This window comes from Acanthaster planci, linkage group LG17, assembly GCF_054643075.1.
Source record: "Acanthaster planci isolate LZ-2023a linkage group LG17, COTS_SCS, whole genome shotgun sequence".
Taxonomy (NCBI): Eukaryota; Metazoa; Echinodermata; class Asteroidea; order Valvatida; family Acanthasteridae; genus Acanthaster; species Acanthaster planci.
In genome coordinates, this window is record NC_141793.1 from 13,144,525 (window position 1) to 13,165,269 (window position 20,745).

The 20,745-nt window shown below is 40.8% G+C and overlaps 2 protein-coding genes across 6 annotated transcripts; one reads left to right on the forward strand and one right to left on the reverse strand.

Moving 5' to 3' along the window:
* Nucleotides 1-168: 168 nt before the first annotated feature.
* Nucleotides 169-16,146, reverse strand: LOC110973332 (uncharacterized). 5 transcript variants are annotated; one of them, XM_022224045.2, is made up of 25 exons: nt 15,446-16,142; nt 14,773-14,914; nt 14,214-14,339; nt 10,658-10,789; nt 10,353-10,463; nt 10,023-10,175; nt 9,455-9,583; nt 8,831-8,941; nt 8,160-8,252; nt 7,651-7,770; nt 6,804-7,106; nt 6,343-6,435; nt 5,980-6,117; nt 5,660-5,818; nt 5,396-5,533; nt 4,751-5,054; nt 4,249-4,343; nt 3,809-3,972; nt 3,572-3,691; nt 3,172-3,277; nt 2,171-2,243; nt 1,947-2,004; nt 1,683-1,750; nt 1,426-1,501; nt 169-1,139 (listed from the first exon to the last, which is right to left on the reverse strand). In XM_022224045.2, the coding sequence occupies exons 1-25, from the start codon at nt 15,785-15,787 to the stop codon at nt 1,020-1,022; spliced, it is 3,474 nt and encodes a 1,157-aa protein (XP_022079737.2). In that variant the 5' UTR covers nt 15,788-16,142; the 3' UTR covers nt 169-1,019. The 5 variants fall into 5 exon arrangements, 4 of the variants coding, with proteins under 4 accessions (XP_022079737.2, XP_022079731.2, XP_087004094.1 ...); XM_022224039.2 differs by having other exon boundaries at nt 6,373-6,435; nt 15,446-16,141; XM_087147968.1 differs by lacking the exon at nt 5,396-5,533 and having other exon boundaries at nt 15,446-16,144.
* A 1,033-nt stretch (nt 16,147-17,179) lies between these two features.
* On the forward strand, nt 17,180-20,107 carry LOC110973565 (cannabinoid receptor 1-like). Its single transcript, XM_022224465.2, has one exon. The coding sequence runs from the start codon at nt 18,059-18,061 to the stop codon at nt 18,944-18,946; it is 888 nt and encodes a 295-aa protein (XP_022080157.1). The 5' UTR covers nt 17,180-18,058; the 3' UTR covers nt 18,947-20,107.
* Nucleotides 20,108-20,745: the final 638 nt, after the last annotated feature.

Here is a 20,745-nt window from a genome sequence, read left to right on the forward strand (position 1 = left end):
TTGTACTTAATAGTGGTGTAGACGTCGAATATTAACGTACATTTATATTTAAGTAGCTGCTCGAATAGTTGAGGCTGTATCGTGCAGTGTTGGGTCTTATTATACAAACGATTATCACTCCTACTGCGAATGACGGACTGGAATGAACTGAGCAAGATACACACAATATTTGGGTTGGAGGAACACCGATTTAATCTTCTTCATGTGAGGCTCTGGAAAACCAAGTGCAAGACTAACAGAAAATGCACACGTGGCATTTGTGATACACTGAAAGAAAGTAATACAATATTTTTACGACCATAGTGTCCACAGTCCCAGAAGTAGCCGGGTTAAAAGGTGAAGTTCAAGAGGTTAAGGAACAGAGTTACTTTCCATAATTTGGAATTAGGTCCTTCAGTAGTCGTGATATTACACTGACCATGGATTATTATTAATAACATTATTTCTTTGTAAAACTTTATTTGAATTCTTAGAAGACATGAGCACGGAAATATGGCCCTTTCAACTTCAAACGCCAAACGGTGTAGACTTGCTTTATTTCCGAAGTCAAGTGTTATGTGTAAAGTTTAATTTGATAAAAGGAAAGAAAAGGCAAGAATAATCAACTAATTAAATTAGCAAGCCATCCGGTGGGTCTGCCAGCTGGCCGGCCGACTATAGCTGGCTGGCTGCTTGGCTGCTTGGCTGGCTGGTCGGCTGGTCGGCCAGTCAGCTACCCGCCCGACCTCAGGCAAGTAACACTACTGAAGCTAATTTGTAACTAAATACTTTATCCAGTCAGACCAGTTAAGATGCACATCAACTGTACATATCTATAATAATTCTACGTTTTCAACCTGAAATTATTTTATGAAGACAATATTAAATCTCGTTCAATCTTAGACAAAAACGGTTTATGCAATTAGAAGCAGATAGCATGCAAGCACGTTAACCACAAAAATTCACCAGTAGTCACGTTGTCTCTTAAATGCAGCCCAAGATACAATGATACCCGCAGCCTTTAATACTTTCCTCGGGGTTCAATTGAAAGCATTTTTGACGAGCTTGTATATGACACAGAGAAATTCAGCAACGGTGATGAAAGAAAAGCCGATGTACAGCCCGATAATGCCGCCGATGTCACCCAATAGGGATGATGACTAAATCCAGAAAAACAACAGAAAAAGTATTCTTTATACCAGCTTAGACCACTTTCCCGCATATGTTCAAACCAACTTGGAGGGCTTCAATATTAAGTTAATTCTACAAAAAAAATTGATGAAATCGACAATCTTTGAGCTTAAAAACTTTGCAAAGTTTCACTGCCGCTTGTACTTCTTGTCATTTTTCAACAAAGTCAAAATCTGCAATTTCACTGTGCTAACTCACGCAAAATGCATCGGTGTCTACTTACGTAACGAGAGCTTTATCTTCAGATATACTTACCTCGTAGGCAGGTATTTCCTTTGTACTTTCATAGTTCAATTCTTCATAAAAAACTTCAAGCCGAACGATGTTCTCACTGAAAAAAATCAAATTATGGTAAGCGAGTGATGTCACGTCAATGGGTCATAAACGTTTGACGTCAATGGTCACAGCTCAGAAATATTTAGTGAAATTGTGTTTCCGTGTTAAACCATGCAAGACATGAATCTAGTGTGACGTTTTGAAACTATGTCTATGCTGAATGAAAAACCACTTACTTGATGTTATTGCCGTTCAAGTGTTTTGTCTTTTTGTTAAGAGAGTGCAAATTTTTCAAAAGATGTTTCTGTACATGACAAAAAGAACCAATCGACACGCACAGTTGTTACATGTATAAAAAAGCTCAGATATGAAACGATATTCACGGTAAAGCAATACTTAAATCGTCAACACTACTTTCACAAGTAATTAAAATATTTTCCATACTTAAAGCCATTAACATTACAAAAGAAACTAGGTGTGCTCGCTTCGTATGTGCTTACCATAAAGTTGGCCGACGGCCAAGCGGAGGTTGAACTTGTCTTGGTGTAGTACACCTCACTGGGAGGGAAGGATTGTACAAATTGAGGGAAGACGAGGAATAAGATGCTTTAAAAATAAAGACGTTTGTGTTAAAAGTAACAGTGGCGAAAATAAAGACGATAACGATAATAAATTTAGCGTGTTCCGACCTTAATTATGCATGTTAATCAGCTACTTTTCTTACTCGCATTGCTGCGGGCAATCGCATGTGAGATTTTCACTCTGATGAAGGAAGTACATCAATTTCTTACAGACATCTGAAAAATAATGCATTTAGAACCCCGTGAATTACCGTCAACTTCTATGAATGATAATTCTGTTGTACTCTGTGACATTAAGAAGCCTTTTATATATGACAAGAATTAAAAGTAGTCGTAAGTATTGTTCTAGTATCTATTGTTTTTTCGGCATAAACAAAGGATGGGACTACAGTATCTTTTTGTTTCACACGTATCTGGATCAGTGATCCGATATTGGTACACTGACGCCAGAACCCGCCTAATGGGTGGAACGAGTCAGCGATAGGATCACTAATCGAAATCCAGATCCAGGCCCCTTAGCAACGATCTCCCGCAGGCCTACAGACAGCGCGCATGTGCATTCGCCAGGCTGCTGGGATCATTTTACCAGGCACGAGATGGGACAGAGGGGTATCCCGACAAGTCCAATCCCTATACACGCTCCAGCCGATTGTTACTTAACACACTCCCCTGGATGTCTGAAAAGAATTCCTGAAATAGCGGTATAACGGTGACCAACAAAAAGGCGGGGGAAGGGATTCTTTCTGTCCCATAGTCTGCATCAAAATGGATCATGGCGTAACATAACGCGTGATGGACAGCAGGCGGCTTGCTGCGACTGCCATAGCTTTTCTATAGATTTTTTGTCCAGTGAAGTCGCAATCGTACTGGACCTATGTGTTGCGATGGTAATGAGTACACAGTGTTGTGATGGTAATCTACCTATTCAAGATAAACTATTCAAGCTGCAGCGTTTGTACGTGCGCTTGCACGTGGTGGAAGCTGCTCGTAGGAATACGTGTTATCGCCGTGGCCAAGGCGGTCCACACATGGTGGTATTGTTTACATTTAGCCACGTGGGTGAAAAAAGTCTATTTTTGGACGTTGACGGGTACGAGTGGACGGGCGGATAGATGAATAGTTCTGATGGAATCTGTTTACCAACCTTGCTCTATATTCAGTATTTCGCAGCGTTGTCCATCGAGCTCAAGCGTATCCGAACAACGACACTGTCGCCATATATGGGTATGGACGCAAGTCTTTTTACAGAGCTGGATATTGTAAGATAAAGTTCATCAAACAGAAAATGAGCTAAAATTTAAACACCTGTTGTTCAGATAACTTAGTTACTTAATCAGTTTTTGTTTCATTCATGAATCTCATTTAATTTACATACTCTACAAATTTGAACAATGAGGAAATTATGAATTTACGTTGTTACTTTCATAATGAATAGTAAAATGTTTTGAATTCTTTCGTGCCATCATCAAGCAACGCGCAGAGATTTATAAAAGGTGCTTGTGTTAGTCTCAGTATGAAGGACTGAAATTCTGGAATAAACTAACCCCTCTATCATACTCTTCCCCTGGTTTGATATGTCGCACGTGGCCATTTTCAAGAATGAAGGAGCTCTCAATCGATGGCTGGCATTTTCCGTAAGGGTCCGACTGACGTTTGATGAAATTCTGTCACGCAGTAAAATCGAAATAATTACCAAGGAAAAAGATTTCAACAATAAATGCAAAGGCAATGGGGATTGCATTGGAACTTTCAAGTCTTTTTGAGGGGGTGCGATGACGTACGTATCTGAGGCCAATGGAGGTGACAGCTCCTGGTTTGACAGTGAATCCATTGTCGGTGGGATTAGGTCGGATGTTGGGTGGAGTGATGGCAACACGGACCCCAGCCTCCTGACCAAAGATACTGATGTACTCAGACTGCTCCAAGAACAATGTCATCCGTAGACCTATAGGATTATTGAAAAATAAAGCTCATTTCTCCCCTCGAAACTGGGTACTTTGGCTAAGCAGTTTTAGTTTTAACCAGGTTTTTTTGTTCAGAGATGGAGATTCTTTTGTAGTCACACCAGCAAATAAACATTTACAAGCACGTAACTCGGTTATCATATGCTTCCTATAATTGCCTTCTTGCGGATGAATTCTTATAATATAAAACTTGCATCGTTTCCTGGAAATACTAAGGTTTCTGGAAGTTTTCCTGGACCATGAATCAAGCTATATACCGAATCTCGAGCCAGTTTTGGAGGCTATAAAAGTTCCGTTCGGGTTGAAGGTGAAACAGTTTCCGTACGTATCGTCTTGGAATTCCTTGAAATCCCTGAAACACAATATATTTGGAAAGAAAAGGGTGGAGAATGGATTGTAAGCAAGGTTGCATGAAAGAAAAGTAAAGGTATAAAGAAATGATTGGAATTTACGAATTGAAGTCAAACCAGGGGTGGATTAACCCCCGTGTGTCACCTCTGGTGTACGAAAATTGTCACTCTGTGGATACGTTTCGGCTCTGGTCAAACTTGTATAAAGAATTTTGGCACCGAGCACCGCGGTCTCCTAAGAAACACAATTCAACACACAGAGGTTTGCAGAATTTATGCTGAATTTTATGTACGAAAAGCACGGTAATTACTAGACGCAGTATGACAGAAACACTTCAGTTCTGCTCCTTAAGCGCCTGGAAAAGACCTCATATCCCTCATTCCTTGTCTTGTTTTAATTAAGATTTACCTGTTGTCGCATTTGTTCTCATCGTATGAACACTGAATAATAAAGTCAACTTCCTGGTGTCCAAATCGATGCACTTCATCTCTAGATAGCTTAGGTACGTCGACCAGGTCCCTGTAATCGGGAGTGGCGCTGTACGTCACAAAGCCGTTCCAGTCGGGCGGGTATTCACCTTTGACGCGGTAAAAAGGGCTCCTCCCATAACGAGAGCTGAACTCGTCGAAAAGGTAGTGGCGGTTTGCCTTGACTAACTTGGCGTAATCCTCATACCAAAGTGGATCCCTGAAAGGGTTTTCTACCCGTCCGTCTGGGAAATTAAAAATAATAGTGAACAATATTAAAAAAGAACGCGCCTCCTCACTTTAGAATATGGTATTGTTGGGGTTATCTCATCAATGGCGACTTTCTATTTAAATCAGGACATTCAAAGTGGGCAGCTTTTGTTTTCGTCATTTGTTAAAACTTTCAAAGACACACTCCACTAAGTTTAATTCTTATGTCAAAACGTAGTCCCCTTAAAACGTAGAAAGTAAAGCAACTGTATTTGGCATCAACATTACTGCTTCCTAGGTGGTATTTTAGTAGAGCGGTGCATATAGTTCCATCGGCGTTTCAAATACTCAGTCAGTGTTCATGATCCCTTTATACCTGTTCCGTTCTTCCACGTACAAGCATACTCGTCATCTTCCTCAGGGTAGCAATCAGGAACTGTATTACAGACGTCGTATATATGAACCATCTTATGACCATTGGCGCAGCGGAAGTAATTGGCCGGTGGTACGTCGCCTGTTTGTGGGTGTGGGACCAAAAACAAGCCTTCTCAACCTGATGCGTTAGTTATTTGAAACAACTCCGTATGCTGAACGCAAAATTTCTGACTTCAAACAAATCCAACTGAAGTAATTAACTCACCTGGAGTTGCGCAGGCCTCTTCATCCGACGATATCAGACCAGGTCCCCCTATATCCGACGAGCAGTGGTTAATGTCATCACACACGTACTTCTTGGGAATGCATTTCGTCGTTCCTTCTGGCGTTTTCTCTCGGCATTCGAACTCATCTATTGCGCATTCTTATGTGAAAAATAGTGAAATAGTGCTTTTAGACAGAAAACTATCCATAATCAAGCCAGGCAAACTGTTATTAAGGTTACATGTATTACTATTGCAACCTTAGAGAGAGGTCCACTCAGCTGGTTAAGGGGTAAGGGGTCAGCCAGTCAGTCTTTTTTACCTGACACAACATCGCCGCAATCTTTGCTCCATTCGTCGCTCCCGTCTTGGCAATCGGGAAACCCGTTACACGTCTGCCAGGCCCGAATCCGTTCGCCACTCAGACATTGGAATTGCAACGACGAGCTGCCATAGATACCTGAAAGTGTGCAACCGACTCACATGAATTACAAACATGCATGATGTGCAGAGAGGTTCGATAACATTTACATCACATCAGACAAGCGACTAGCTGTTGGTTCCCCATGCCAATGACACTGAGTCATGCAATGAACCAGGGCCGTGTTTTTGCCCCCCCCCTTCGGAGTTTGAAATCTAATACTCCCGTGAAATTTATGAAAAACAATGGTCAGTCTGCACTTACCAGAGGTTGCAGAAAAAACAGGAAACGTACCCGGAACTGACGATGAGGGCTTAGGGTCTGGTGCCACGTTTCGTCGACGTCTAGAGAGTGGTGCTTTAGTAGAAGGTAGGAAGTTCACGTGTAAATAAAAAAGTTAATTCAAGCTGCATGAAATCAGAACAGTGACGCAGCGATCGTGTCGTGAACTAAATTGTCCATACAATGATAATCAATTCCGAAAACAGCAGCAAATTATAAGTATCCTGATACGCACGAGAATTGGTCACGATTTAATCGATAATAGATCACCAACCGAAGCGCAAAAGCTTAGAAATATTAAAGATTCCTTATATTAGATGATTTATAGATTTCTACGTCATTATTCGAAGAGCAACGTTAAAGCAGTATGGGATGAATAACATGAACCATCAAGAGTAGGCCAATAACATGCTAACACAAAACTCAAAAGCGCACAGACTTACGTATGTGATCTCTGGAACACGTGACACTTGGGGGCCCAACCGTACAGTTGTGGATTGTAAGTCGAGTGAAACCAGGTTCCCCCTCCACCACAAAGCACCAAGGCCCCGCCCCTTCGCCTCCGGGGTTCCTGCAGAACGCGTGGTTCACCGTGGAGCCTGGTTGCACGCCCTCTAGCTCTTGGTAGGCAGCCCCCGTGTAACCCAGCGCAGCTACGCCGTCGTCGGTCCAGGGCAGGCACCGGGCGTCCATAATGGAACCACGGTAATCTTGCCCGTTAGGATTGGTGTAGCATTCCGTATATACTGTACATGCCAAAAAAGGGGGGGGGGGATACCTGGACGATAATGGACTGAAGAAGAACCGGCCCCTCTTCTGGGACCTTTACATTTCTGTTACCGTATATCATAATAATATCGTGTATTAATTCATGCACAATACCACCGAAAACAAGCAAGTTAACCTGTAAAATGAGGTTTGAAGATTTCTATCCTATACTGGATATCTCCGGGAAAATACACAGACAAGACAACAATACAAGGTCTGCTCGTAGAGAAAGTTTAAAGTTAAGTCTAAATCTTGCCTAAACCTTCAAATTTCTAACAATCAAACCCTTCAAATCCCAAACGATCTAATCACAGTTCCTTAACTTAAAACACAAAATATATGAATGTATACACTGCTACTTTTGAAAGAGTTATTGAAAAGATTTAAACTCAGTACAGTTTTTGTAACATTAAAAATTTGTCTACAAAATAAACAAAGTACACTGACTGATGGAAGTTAGAAAGAAAATGCAATATTGCTAACAAGGAGAATGATTCTGACTGCTTAAATACGGTGAACTACCTGTTTTGCACGGTGTCTCTCTGTGAGACACAGGTTCATGGCAGGTAATATGGCCGTCAATGCAGGTGAAGAAAGAACTCCAAACCCAGCCGGTGTTACTGCAATTTAAGTAGTACGTATCTACAAGCAAACATGAAGACTGTGTAACAGAATATGAAAATTAAACAAACAACTACACAAGAAGACAAAAAATACAAGAACTAAGCTATAAAAGAAACGAGGAAAAAAACACTCAGACAAAATAGAAATTCAAATACGGGCGTTTCACAATAGTGCACCTCCAAGAGTTTGTAACGCGTTGACCAATCACGGTGCGCAAAATTTCTCGACCCAATGCGCGTTTGGAAAAGATCTTTCGCGCATTGTGACTGTTGCAAACTCTTGGAGGCGCGCTATTGAATCGCCCGTATTACAAAACAAGAACATTAATGCAAGCAACCCCTTCCGAGCCCCAAACATCTAAACCAAAAAAAAAGGGAGATTTAACTCGTGCTAAAACAGACACTTACAGTAGAAAGGATTGCTATAGTTCTTCCCAGATATTCCCGAACATAACACATGTTCAATGACGTCAATCCCGGATTCATTTGTCGTGGTACATTCTGTTATATGTCAAGGGCACGAAGCATTAATTAAAATTGTTTGAATAAAATGCAACACCATTCAGTTTCTAATATTTTATGAATTAAACCTACATTCAAATGAACCTAGAAACATATGAAACGAAAGCGTATATTCGATATCAATCTGGATATTTCCAAGAAAAGGCTTTGAGAGATCTTTGAAATTGAAGGTAAGGTCATTTCCTAGATGCGGCTAAAAATAGATTCACCCAGTCATCTTGGCCTGCGCTAGCATCTTAAAGCCGCTGCTACGTTGAGGTTGCATCACGCGGGCGCGCGTGTTAAGCACGCGCTGGATGCTCCTTTGACCAATAGGGTGCTTCCAACCACCACAATGCACGTGGTCTCAAGAATGCGTGAAACGCACATAAGGTAGGCACCTTGATAGATTTTATACATTGCTGAAGGTTTAATCTACAGCATAATTTCGTACGACCAGGCCATATTTTGAGATGAATAACATACAAAGCTTCATCTCGACGAAACAAGCAAACCTGAGTTTTAACTTCTGTGTCCGAACTGCTTTTTAAATTTGACACGGTTGAGAGAGATCTTACCACAGTTGCGCTCGTCGGTACTGTTGAAACAGTCTGATTCCAAATTACACGGGACACCACATCCACCGCCCAAATCGCATGGGACCCGTCCGGAGTCACAGATGGTCTTGCCTATCCGGAAAGAATCCAGCCAAAATTGAGGTAGGTCAAAGCATCCATTGCTAAAATATAGCAAGCAAACATACTTGACAGGATAAGAACGACGTTGTTATACATGGGGCTCTCGAGGCATATCAAAACGAGTCAAATTAGGCATTTGGTTAGACTCAGTATTATTGGTTGTCCTGGTAACATAGATCCTATTTTAGGTTAAAAGATTAGGTAATCGGTAAAGTTAGGGAAACTGCTCAGCGCCTTCAATATAGCGGTACAACAAAGGCGAAAATAACGATCGATTTGGTTCCCTATACGGTAGGATTACCCATATCTATACTGAAATTGGAAGTCTTGTCACTGGACGATTCAATTCATTCACGTCAGCACCTGACCGGTTGTCAGAGCTTAGTGGACATCAGATGTGACGCCTTGTTTTACATTTGCTTTATAACAGAATTTGTTCAAATTTAAGTGATATGAATAACAACTGGCTGAAATCGGCAAGACAACATTTCTAGATTACTTTACCACAATATAACTCGCTCTCGTCCATTCCATTGGCACAGTCGGAGTAGGAATCACACATCCAACCAGAGGAAATACACTGACCATCCCCACAGTTGAATTGACCGTAGTAACAAGCAGGTGTTGCCTCAGCTATAAACGAAACATAGCAAATATCAAAAGTGAAAGGGTCTGACCCTCCTACTGGAGAACAATAAACAAGAGAAATAGTGACTGCAATTCTGTTCTTATGCCATTCACAAGATTGGGCACACAGTTGTCTTAAAATGGGATTGAACCTGGTGCAAAACGGTTCGATGTGCATTCCAGTTTAACGCGTTGAAATGATGCAAGCTCCGAGGTTTATAGTTACATGCAGGTAGCTGCAAATGAAAGGCGTTTACCAGAACTAACTCATTTACCAGATTTATCTTTTGCTGTGATGCCTGTTGATTTCAACGAGTTATCAGCCTCCTCATACTTAACAGATCAACTTTGCTGAGTCATTAAGTTTCAAGTGGATCTGTGCAACTTGACCAAGATCACACAGTTATGTTGTGCTTGGCACATTCCGTAATCTACGCAATCTTACTTGTGGTCGGAAGTTGGTCGCAGATGTCTTGGGTCTCGTCAGAACCATCTGGGCAATCGTCATGATTATCGCATAAATAGGCCTTAGGGATACATACATCCCCCCGGCCACATTTGAAGGATGTCTCAGAACACTGGTATGTTCCATCTGGCGCTGCACAAAAGAAAAATTGAATGGGAAACAAAAAGGATTTATGTCTTGTGTGGCTGTACGTAACTTCATGTCTCAAACAGATACATCTTTGAGTTTGCAATAGATCATGGTCGCTGTCATCGTCAAAGTCCTTATCATCGTTACCATTGTCGTTGATGCCATCATCGACAAACTTACTGCAGTTCTTTTCGTCACTTTCATCCATACAGTCAGAGACATCATTGCAGACGGCAGTCTTAGGTATACAACCACCACGCTCCTCACATTTGAACTCCGAACTCTTACATTCTGCAAATTAAAAAGCCAATGTTCGATGTGATTTGCTTCAAGTGGGTTGCAATGTAGCATGAAGTCATACTCTGTAGATCAATAATTCCACTATATACCAGTTTATTTCCGTTTATCTTCAAGGAAGCAGACATTGATTCGATGACGGAAAATTCGGACTGTTAGTCGAATTATTTCAGAAGTCTTGTTCCTACCACAGTTATCTTCATCTTCGCCTTCATAGCAGTCTTTTCTCCGGTTGCATCTCTTCTCCTCAGGAATGCAGAGACCCCAACGACTCCCTGAGTAGACGCAACGGAACTCGTCTTCGGCGCACGAGCCGAAATCTAAAAGCAATATGAAATATTTTCCAATAAATTAAATCTTATCAGGGCATGTATATAATACTGTAAAACCGGAAGCATTTCAATTATGACAGGGCATACCCTTCAGCAAAACATCCAAGGCATTTTCCCCAAACAATCATGATGAGTCAAGGGTGGGTAGAATTTCTTATCATATACCTGTGATTTTGAAACATATTAAAATCAAACTAAATAAAAACAAATGCCAAGGAGCCGGAGGTACAGGTACATCATGAAGATTTTCAACTGGTTTATAGGAATTACATGTAGATACATTTACTGGTTATTTGCGAATTCGTTTTGCTTTTGTATTCGAATAAAGCATTAGCTATTGATCTTACAACAGAATATCACATGGGTAGAATTGTCACCGACAAGCAGGGGTGAATCCAGCTCATTTGTGGCGTATCCGGGGGGGGATTCAAAACCGAATGCGGCTTTGGGCTTATTCAACATGATGTTTGGGGAGAAAAATGTCTAAAGCCTTACTGTCCTGACATTCTTGCTTTGATTTGCTACTGTTATTTTCTTTGGGTTTGGTGCTAATATTCAATAAATAAATCTACTGACTTCGTTCTTTCCTACTCACCTATAAAGTATCAAAAAAATCGCGGGGGGGGGGGGCTATTACACCCCTTCGCTGGATATGCCACTACTGACAAGGGCTATATGCTTGCACGATACCGCCAGAACAGCGACCATAAGCACAAGATTTTTATTTCATGTGGACATCCTCCTGTTATAGAGATATCTCTATCCTTATAGAAGTGCGCTTAATCAGATGGGGTGAGGGGTTGGAGCCTTGTGCATTTTATATGCAAACAACCTCGAAAGATATCTCCCCCATTGTTAATTTCCATTTCATGTAATAACATTACATGTTTATTAGCTGTAGAATTTGATGTCTTAATGGCCAACTCAGAGAATAGATCTTTAACAAGACGTCATAATTTGTTCACATGTGAGCTTTCCTATGGCAGTGAGGTGGGACGCGACACGTCGATTTCCCACAGGAAAATACATATGTAAACAAAATATAAAGTCATTATGTGCTAGGTAGGTGATGTGCTATGGGTTTTCAAACCATCAGGTGCGTCTAACCTCATAAATTGTTTCATATACAAATTAATACGTCGATCAGGGGTAAAGAGTATCATTGTTAAGCTTCCAGTGAACTTTATTTATATCTTGACGAAACTGTTATTGATGAGTTATAAATGACAAATAATCAGGTGCATGATAATGCAATGACCCCACTGAAAAAACGGAACATAGAAGAGACACACTGGCTATTAAAAATGAAACCGTACTTCTGTTGGCACATAATTGATGATTGGCCAGTATCGATTAGAAACGGTGAATTGATGTCGTATAGCACCTGTCCTTTGCTTTCCTGTTAAGTAAAACACATCATGTGACGACGGCGCGCTTGGACATATTGACATGTGTATCAACACGTTGCTCTTTGTTAAACCCCAAAGGAAAGAAAACAAATATTGGACGAACTTGTTTTGATTGTAGGACTGAGTTTATTCGAAAAATTCATTATTCGGATATTAGACGCTCAATTTGATCGAATAACCGAATATTCGGTCGCACCAACCAGCAGCTTGTCGATGAACAAACCATATAATAAATAAGTTGCAATAACGTACACAATTGTACTTTATAATCACTGTAATAGCGTCTCACGTCTAAGAGTATCTTCAGACACGATTTAGCAAGATTTAGAGACGAACAGTACTTCTTGTCCTGTTGAAAATTTCTATTCTCTGAAAATCTTTTAGTGAATAATTTATTTTTGAATCGTAAAGATTTCTGTCACTTTTTATTTGAATCTGGTTGAAACAAGCCTCCAAATCATTGTTATTCTAATGATTTAAATGATTACGTAAAGGTCTTAAGGTAAATCTTCTCGCTACTGTTTCGACATGACTGACATCTTATACTACGATTGCTTCTGAATCAAGTTGGTAATGACTGGCTGTAATACGCACTTGTATGGGAAAGAGCCACAGTCGCTTTCATGGATGGAATGTTATTCCCATGGTTACCCAAGTAATGTATATGTGTGTCAAAATATTATTTCACATCGAAAAGGATGGTGGTAAAATATGGCAATACAAAATCCAACCCACTGAAAATGGGTTCCAAAATGCAAACACGCAGTATATTTTAATGATGAGACAATTCTTGAGTTGTGCCATATGTAGACTGTACAAAGGCTGTGCCATGTTATGTTTGTATAAAAAAGTGAAACAAATTGGAAAAAAACTTACACTACATAAACCGGTAGATTTGGGAATCTTTCAATATAGCCTGAGCATACTTACTGGAAAGTAAATACTCCATTGCGAGCATGAGCGACTCATTTGATATTATAAAATGATGTTAAAATGACACTTAGATTTTTCTCATCTTTTACTGAATTTCATTTCAAACCTCGGCAGTCCTGTAAAACATGCCCTTGCGGATAATTACAGACAATTTTTCAAAGGGAATTCACACTTTCCCAGCGATTGCAAATATTCAACATGCCAGTTGATGGATTGAAATTGCACTAATCCGATGCTGAAAGACAAAATTACCGTTATTGATGAGTACGACCCCCCCCCCATTGGGGAATTATTAACCCTAATTACGGAAGGAAAGAGGACTGTCCTTGACGTATTACAGATGAAATAATTGCTCATTCTCAATTTATCTTCATCAATATATAACTGGCATCTGTAATGACACCGTAATAAGCAGTGCACGTTTAGTCATCTTTACCCATTAGCAATATCGAAGAGAGATGGCATACGTAGGTCCCCTATCGTTGACAGAAAATACAAGGAAAGTAATTTACTTTGACGCAAAGAAATAATGAAGCCTTGATGTCCAAATGAAGCCATTCGTCTCGCGTTGGTCACCCCTTGTTTACTTTACAGTGTATCTACATGTATACTAGTGGTGTATACGTTATACCAACTGACACTGTATACCAACTGACGACTACGCTGCGGCAAAATTATGAAATGACATTATGCGGGGGTCAGAAATGAAGCAAGGAATTATGTTAATGTTTATTCCTCGCATATTCTCTTTAATCTCACACAGTGTACCGTCCGCGGTTTAACCTAGCACAGTGTTAAGAATATTGTACTACATAAAGCAATGAATGTTCGGGGTTCGGGGGCGGCCTTCTGCTTGGGTGCGCGCGACCCCCTGCCTATACTCTGTTTAGGTTCCATAAGTTTATAAATACAACCTCTATCAATTCAGGCGTTGTAGCGCTGGCTATTTAGTGCCAAAACCATTAACTTGAACTCATCTAAGCCAGGCGAGTTACACTTATTGCACTTGTTGCCGTGCCAGCTTTAAGTTAAAGGCTAATTTACGCCACTGGTAACACAAGTTTCCTTACCGTAATCACAATCCTCTTCGTCGCTGGTGTCCTGCTCTCCACATTGCCTGATGCCATCACAAATAAGAAAGCTTTTAACGCACACGGGCCGGTCCCGGCAGAGAAAATCGTCCCCGACACACGGTGCTGACAACAGATAAAACAGAGTTCATTTTTTTAAATTGTCATAAGTTGGAATCAAAAGGAACAGATCCTGAATTAGTATTTATATACCACCAACACCCTATTTTTCAATTTTGTTTTTCGAAGACCCATCTTGAAAGTGGCCGAATCCTCAATCTTGTTTGCATCGTGAACTGATACTTCTTAAAGGCATAACCTCCGAGAAAGGCTGTAACTTGACTCCGCATAATGCGTTTGATGAATACCCTAAATTTATGTGATAAATAAAAGTCAATACATCTGAAACTAACGCTAGAAAAAGCGGCGGGTTAACCTTTCCTGCAGTGCTGACTATAGTGTACGGTTAATTTGGTTTCATATCGCAAATATAAAAATATATGTGCAGGTTTATGTGCATCTCTAAGGTCAGGAAAAGCACGTGTTTTAGTAAACTAACCGTAGTAAGGTAGAGACGCAACCAGATCGACAACCAACATCTGTCGATGCTTTGACGACTTGATAGCCGATCGACGCAGCTTGTTAGTGTTGCATACAGTGACTGACGGGAATTGCAAGGAATTGTGCGTGATGATTTTTATCTGCAGTGGTTCCGGAAGATATGAAAAAATTCGCAGATCATTGTGAAGATTTTGATGGCAGGGTTGGTTGTGGTGATAGTGGCAGAGGTTATGGTGATGATTATGAAGATTGTGAGGATGGGTGTATTTGTACCAAGCATTCTACTATGTTGTCAAGTAATATGTTACAATAATTTTGCACCAAAGTTTTGGGCAATTATACAAACTGTTCTCGCCAGACGCCCATTCATCCCAGACAGGTCAGCCCAAAATAACTTCCCTAACTAACGTACTCAGTGCAGGTAGGCCGACACGCGCGAGGCCAGGAATTAAACGACCATAGAATAACCTAGATATCAATTTCAATTGAAATTCGCAGTTGTGTTTGTTATGAATGTCACATGACATTATACGCCATGTTTCAAAAAGATCTGGAATAGAATAGTCGCACAGGAATAATGAACTCCTTCCCCGCTCGGCCGTAACATGTTCGGCAAAAGTGGCTCTTTTAAGGTTAAACTAATTCGAGAAGTCGAAAACACTCAACCCTACCTCAGTTGTCACTTGAAACCTGAGGTAGGTTTCAAAAATCAGGGCACCCTGCCAGATGGACAGCACAATCCCGCCCGTGAAAATCAGGGACCAGACAAGCCGTCCAAGTTTTGTTTTGGCGCGAAAGATGTTTGGCAGGCCATGGGCAGACGACACGTTCAGCGCGAAGTCGCTGATGATCTCACAAGGACTGGTCCGCAATCGCCTCTTTTTCTCCGATTGCTTCTCGCCATCAGGATCAGCCACTTGGAATTGTGATAGATTGTCAGCTGACGATCCGAGGTTAGCAGAGAAAGGCAGAGTGTCACCATGGGCAGCTGGTTTGACTTTAAACTTTGGCATGGCGGTTGAGTTTTCGAAGAAACAGAGTTATCTCGCGTGTCTGACTCGATATCAAATCAATGTTCCCATACACATTCATTAACAAAATACATCTTATCAAAACTGTTTTGAGAAATCAACTAGGCCTATTCGAGATTAATTTGCTTAACTGCAACGACAAAGATTACTAGTATCGAGCGCACACCTGACGAGCTAAGCTACCTTATGGCTAGACGTCAAATGGCGTAATTTACCCACCAGAGCAGAACATGTTTGAAGTAGCGTGTCGCAGTGCCTCATTATCCACTGGCCCCGCCTCTTGAATACTGCATTCGAAATATTTTGTTGCAACACCAGAGCTGAATACAGGTGTCTATATCCCTGTATGACAGACGGCGGGTTGGCTGTCTGTACAATACTGGATATGTACCCTGTGATGGTGGCGCATAGGCCCACTGATACATCTGTGTGTAAGTATGTCGACGTTGGATTCAGTGTTTGGTATACACGACTGTATACATGTACATGCATATACAAAGCGAAGTGTTACCAGTGTGTCAGTGAAGAACACGTTGTGGTACGGTATAGAATATGTCTCCAGGTTTCTCAAAAGACAATAATGTAAAGCGTTAATGCCGAAATGTAAGGAAATTCAAATAACCCTAATTACCATTTCAATTCATTCGGTTAATCCAAGAGAATTAGCTTTTAAATCGTTGTAAGCCATTGCAATGAGTCAGAGATAATAAACCAGTCATTATATGAGCTGATTTGAAACTATTATACACTACAGTATTGTTTCATATCACACATGCCTAACTGTAGTCGTAGTGACAGGAAGCAGATCAAAATTAAGAAAACAAACCAACCGAGCCGAGCCAGTTGAAAGCAGAAGGAGAAACAAGAAAAAAAGACATCCCTTAAAATAAAAAAAACCAAACAAAATGAAAGAAAACATAAAACAACGTAAGAGAAAAGCTGTGGGTGGGTCCTCCTGTGGACCTGATTTATACTGTCTTACATGGCAGGCCTGTGAGCGTCTCCAAATTCGTTTCAATGAAACATATTTTCTTCAAGTTCGTAATGATGAGATGTTTTTCCAAATCCTCAAGTTTGTTTATGAAATGACTATAATATTGTTTTCATCCTCTTTTTTTAATTTCCGAGATATCAAATCAATCTCTTTTAAATTGCAAAGACATACGGTGTATTGGTAAATATGAAGAATGTAATTTTAAACGGAATTTTTCTTGTATTACGATTTTACACAGCTTTTTAGAAGAGGGCATAAGGAGTGTCAAACACGGGCATAAGGAGTGTCAAACACACATGGTTCACACAATCCTTTCATCCTCCTGAACTCAAAAGGTTCCACTGGAATCGTCAACAATGCAGCTATCTGTTATACATATAAATGCACCTGTACTGCAAGCGGCCTGGGTGTAGCGTGAATTTGGACTCGTTGGACCCGCTGGACTTGTTGACTGAAAATACGAGATCTGTTGGGCAGACACGTAATAGACTTGATGATAGGTCGTTAGATAGTCGTATTTTTCCATCGAACGTCAGTCGAAATCCGTTAGAGCCGACTTCATTACAAGATAAGTGATATTACTGGACGAGTTCCGATGGCAATTCACCCGCAAGTTAGGGGAAGAGGCAAACAACGTCCCCACGCCAAGTTAAATGCATTTACACCGTGTGGACTCGTTAAGAACAAGACCAAATCAATTACCGACTCGGCACCAAGTCTACTACATGCACAATAAGGGGCGCGTTGAACTGCAAAATACTTTGCATGATCATACATACGAGTGACAAACAACAATAACCTAAACCAGCATACTATTGTGCTATTAATCCTAGGGCTGTATTGCAACTATATAAATAAGTCCAACGAGCCTAGTAGCATTAACAAAGCTACACGTCGCTGATGCGCTCAGAAGCTGTTCAAGGCTTCCACGTAACTAGTTTGGTATCGTCTGTCTGTTCATTTGAAGCATATTTGGGGATTTGCAACTGTAATCCAGACGTATTTGTTGACTGCTGCTCGTTTACGACAGAGAGATAACAATCGTGTGTAAACCTTGTACAAGACAACAAAAGACCCTTTCAAGAACAAGCCTTCGTAAACTGTGACATTGGCCACAGCTTTCAACAAGAGTGAGCTCGCCATCTAGCAAATATCACTACAAAGCCAGCCACTGTGAATTCGGAGTCGATCACTGCGTAGCGACAAACTCCACCGCTGTACGATCGGTCACTGATATTTAAGTCACCAACTTTTTCACCATGAGCGAAGAGTTCATCACCGGAGTGAAGTATGCCTTGACAATTTGCGCTGCATTGGCGGCCATGTTGAATCTCTTGGTGTTAGCTGTGTTTGTTCGCACCAGAAGCCTGAGAATGAAGCACTATGGGTTCCTCATCAACCTGACACTTGCCGACTTGTTCTATGCCGTCATGGCGATTGCCTACACCTGGGCAGAATCTGAAGTTGTCTTCGTCATCTTCTTCTCGGGTTACTTTGTGGGTGTTTGGACCATCCTGGCTGAGGCAATCAACCGCTACCTGGCGGTATCCTTGTGGACACGGCAGGCAAGCTATCATGCGCTGGTCAGCAAAAGTCGCTTGCTGGTTGTTTGCGTTTTCATTTGGGTGGTGTCCTTTGCAGTGGAGATCCTGCCAGCTTTCCTGGCCAACGCTGACGTGTACGCAGTCATCGAAGGAGTGGTCAAGCCGGCAGTGGTCTTCCTGTTTTGGTTGATAACTGCTGTCCTCTATGTCATTGTGTTCCGTAAAATTCGACCTGTACACGCCGCATTCGAATCGACTTCGCCGTTGCAACCGAGCGAGGAACAAGCCCGCCTTCGAATGAGCCAGATTCAACTCTTACTGGTTACATTCTCACTCATTCTTGTCACGTCTTTCGTCTGCTGGATGCCGTTCAGCGTGATCCAACTGGTACAATTTCTTCACGGGGATCTGAAGAACCTTGAGGCGGCCTACTGGATGTCCGGTACTGTCTACTGTCTGGCACCGCTGATCAACCCTTGCATCTACTGGTTGCGACTGGCGGGATTCAGAGAAGGCTTCCGTAAACTGTTCTGTGGATGTTTGACACAGGAGCCTAGCCCTATTCTTGAGGCTGAACACTCAACCTTAGATGGAGACCTGTGAATAATTACTGAAAAAAATCATGGGTAAAACGGTGGGAAAGAATTCCATTCCATTCCATATCACTCGACACCTTCCAAACAACCTATGAGACTGGTCTAAAAAATTATGTTTTCTAAGTGACTATCAATTTACGCATCATTATTCTTCCTGCTAAATTTGACGTTTTAAGACATGTTTTCTCATTCACGGCATTCTGTCGGCTAATGTATCACTGAAGGGGAAAAGTTAGTTATGCCCATGTATAGCAGTCTAAACTTCCTCCAAAATGCTTAACTTTGCTTACAAATTTACAATGGAATAATTGGAATAAACGAAGACGTATTTTAACAGATTTGAATATTAATCCTTACCGATTTAATCTTCATTAATGTTTGATCAAGAAAAATGGTGGTGGTGAAGAAGAATTACCTAATGGATGACGCTTGCAAGATAAACTTTCGCCGAAGACTGTATGTCAACTTGTACCCATTCGGTCGATCGAAACACAGAGGTCAGAATAATTCCAGACCACTTCAGAGTGGTTCGAGTCCTGAGACCAATCTTACTGTCTCTCTCTTCACGAACTACTGTACCTGTCAATATTTAATAGGTTTTCGAGTCACAGACTTAAATATGGAGTCATTGTAATTCAGCTTGTGATGTTCTTGGGGTTAGGAGTCAACAAATTGAATCTTATTTATATAAATTAAACATTGATGAACTTTAAATAATTCACTTTGAAATTATTGTTGATATAATATGCTTGTAATAACATCACACGTGTCATCGTATATTCGAATTGTAACTAACACGTCTTTAAAACATTTCAGTTGATATGTATTTCCCAACACTTCGCAATTTTTATGCAAATGCAGTTTTCTTTTCCTAACAATAAAAAAGACATAATTCTCCTCAGGTAATCGGGCATCGCTCATATCAGGTTTGTAGTGGTCCATCTTCTCCTTTTTTTGTCTCATAGACAATAATTCTCCTTGGCGTTAATGCATAAAATTTGCAACTCTAAACAAACATCAACCCTGATTGCTAAAGATTGTGACGTAACAACATCATCAGGTATCAAATTTTAAGCAATATCGGTTAAAACGACCACCTTCACCAAACCAAACGACCACCACCAAATAAAATGAGTGATCTACATGTGAAATAAATGTTTCCAATTAATTTCTTTGTTAGAGTGGTTACCCTTTTCTTATAAATAAGATGGTGTGTCTCTTACTGCTAGTCACAAGTCATTTTATTGCTAGGTCACTCCGTCCGATAAATTTGGATTTTAGTACAAGTTTTTACGTATTCGTCTCGATTTTTTTTCTCTTTGGTATTTAGTCGAAATCCAGTGATGCAGCTGTAGTTAATGGCCGAATTTTGACTAATGACCTGACGAATACGTTCTCGCATCTTTATTCACATTTGCGTGCTGCGCAATTTATTATGCAGTGCTTTCCTTAGTGACAATAGCGAAAAGCTATGCAAATTGGAGGATTTGTCCATTAGTTAAAAGGGGATTTCTTCTCATACGTCAGGGCACGTGATGATTTCGAGACGTTTAATAATCACTGATAACCTCCCATTGTAAATTGAAACAGAACGCCTTGTGTCAAATTTGATCTTATGTAACCATGCCCTACTACATACGTGTAGTTATATCATTTTCAACCTAAAGCCGCTCGGGTTTCATAATATGCGCGTCAACACTTGCAACAAGCGTTGCGCATCCGTCAAAATCGCTCCCAGGGCGATTTTGTCGGCCGAAAGCAACGCACAAGCGTTTTGTTAATGGAGTCGATTGTCGTGTCCGTGGA

Coding starts and splice junctions, on each gene's coding strand:
- LOC110973332 (XM_022224045.2), bottom strand. CDS start 15,787: ATGCCAAAGTTTAAAGTCAAACCAGCTGCCCATGGTGACACTCTGCCT. Junction 7,771..8,159: donor CTATAGCAATCCTTTCTACT/GTAAGTGTCTGT, acceptor GTTTGCTTGTAG/ATACGTACTACTTAAATTGC. Junction 2,005..2,170: donor GATTGCCCGCAGCAATGCGA/GTAAGAAAAGTA, acceptor CTTCCCTCCCAG/TGAGGTGTACTACACCAAGA.
- LOC110973565 (XM_022224465.2), top strand. CDS start 18,059: ATGAGCGAAGAGTTCATCACCGGAGTGAAGTATGCCTTGACAATTTGC.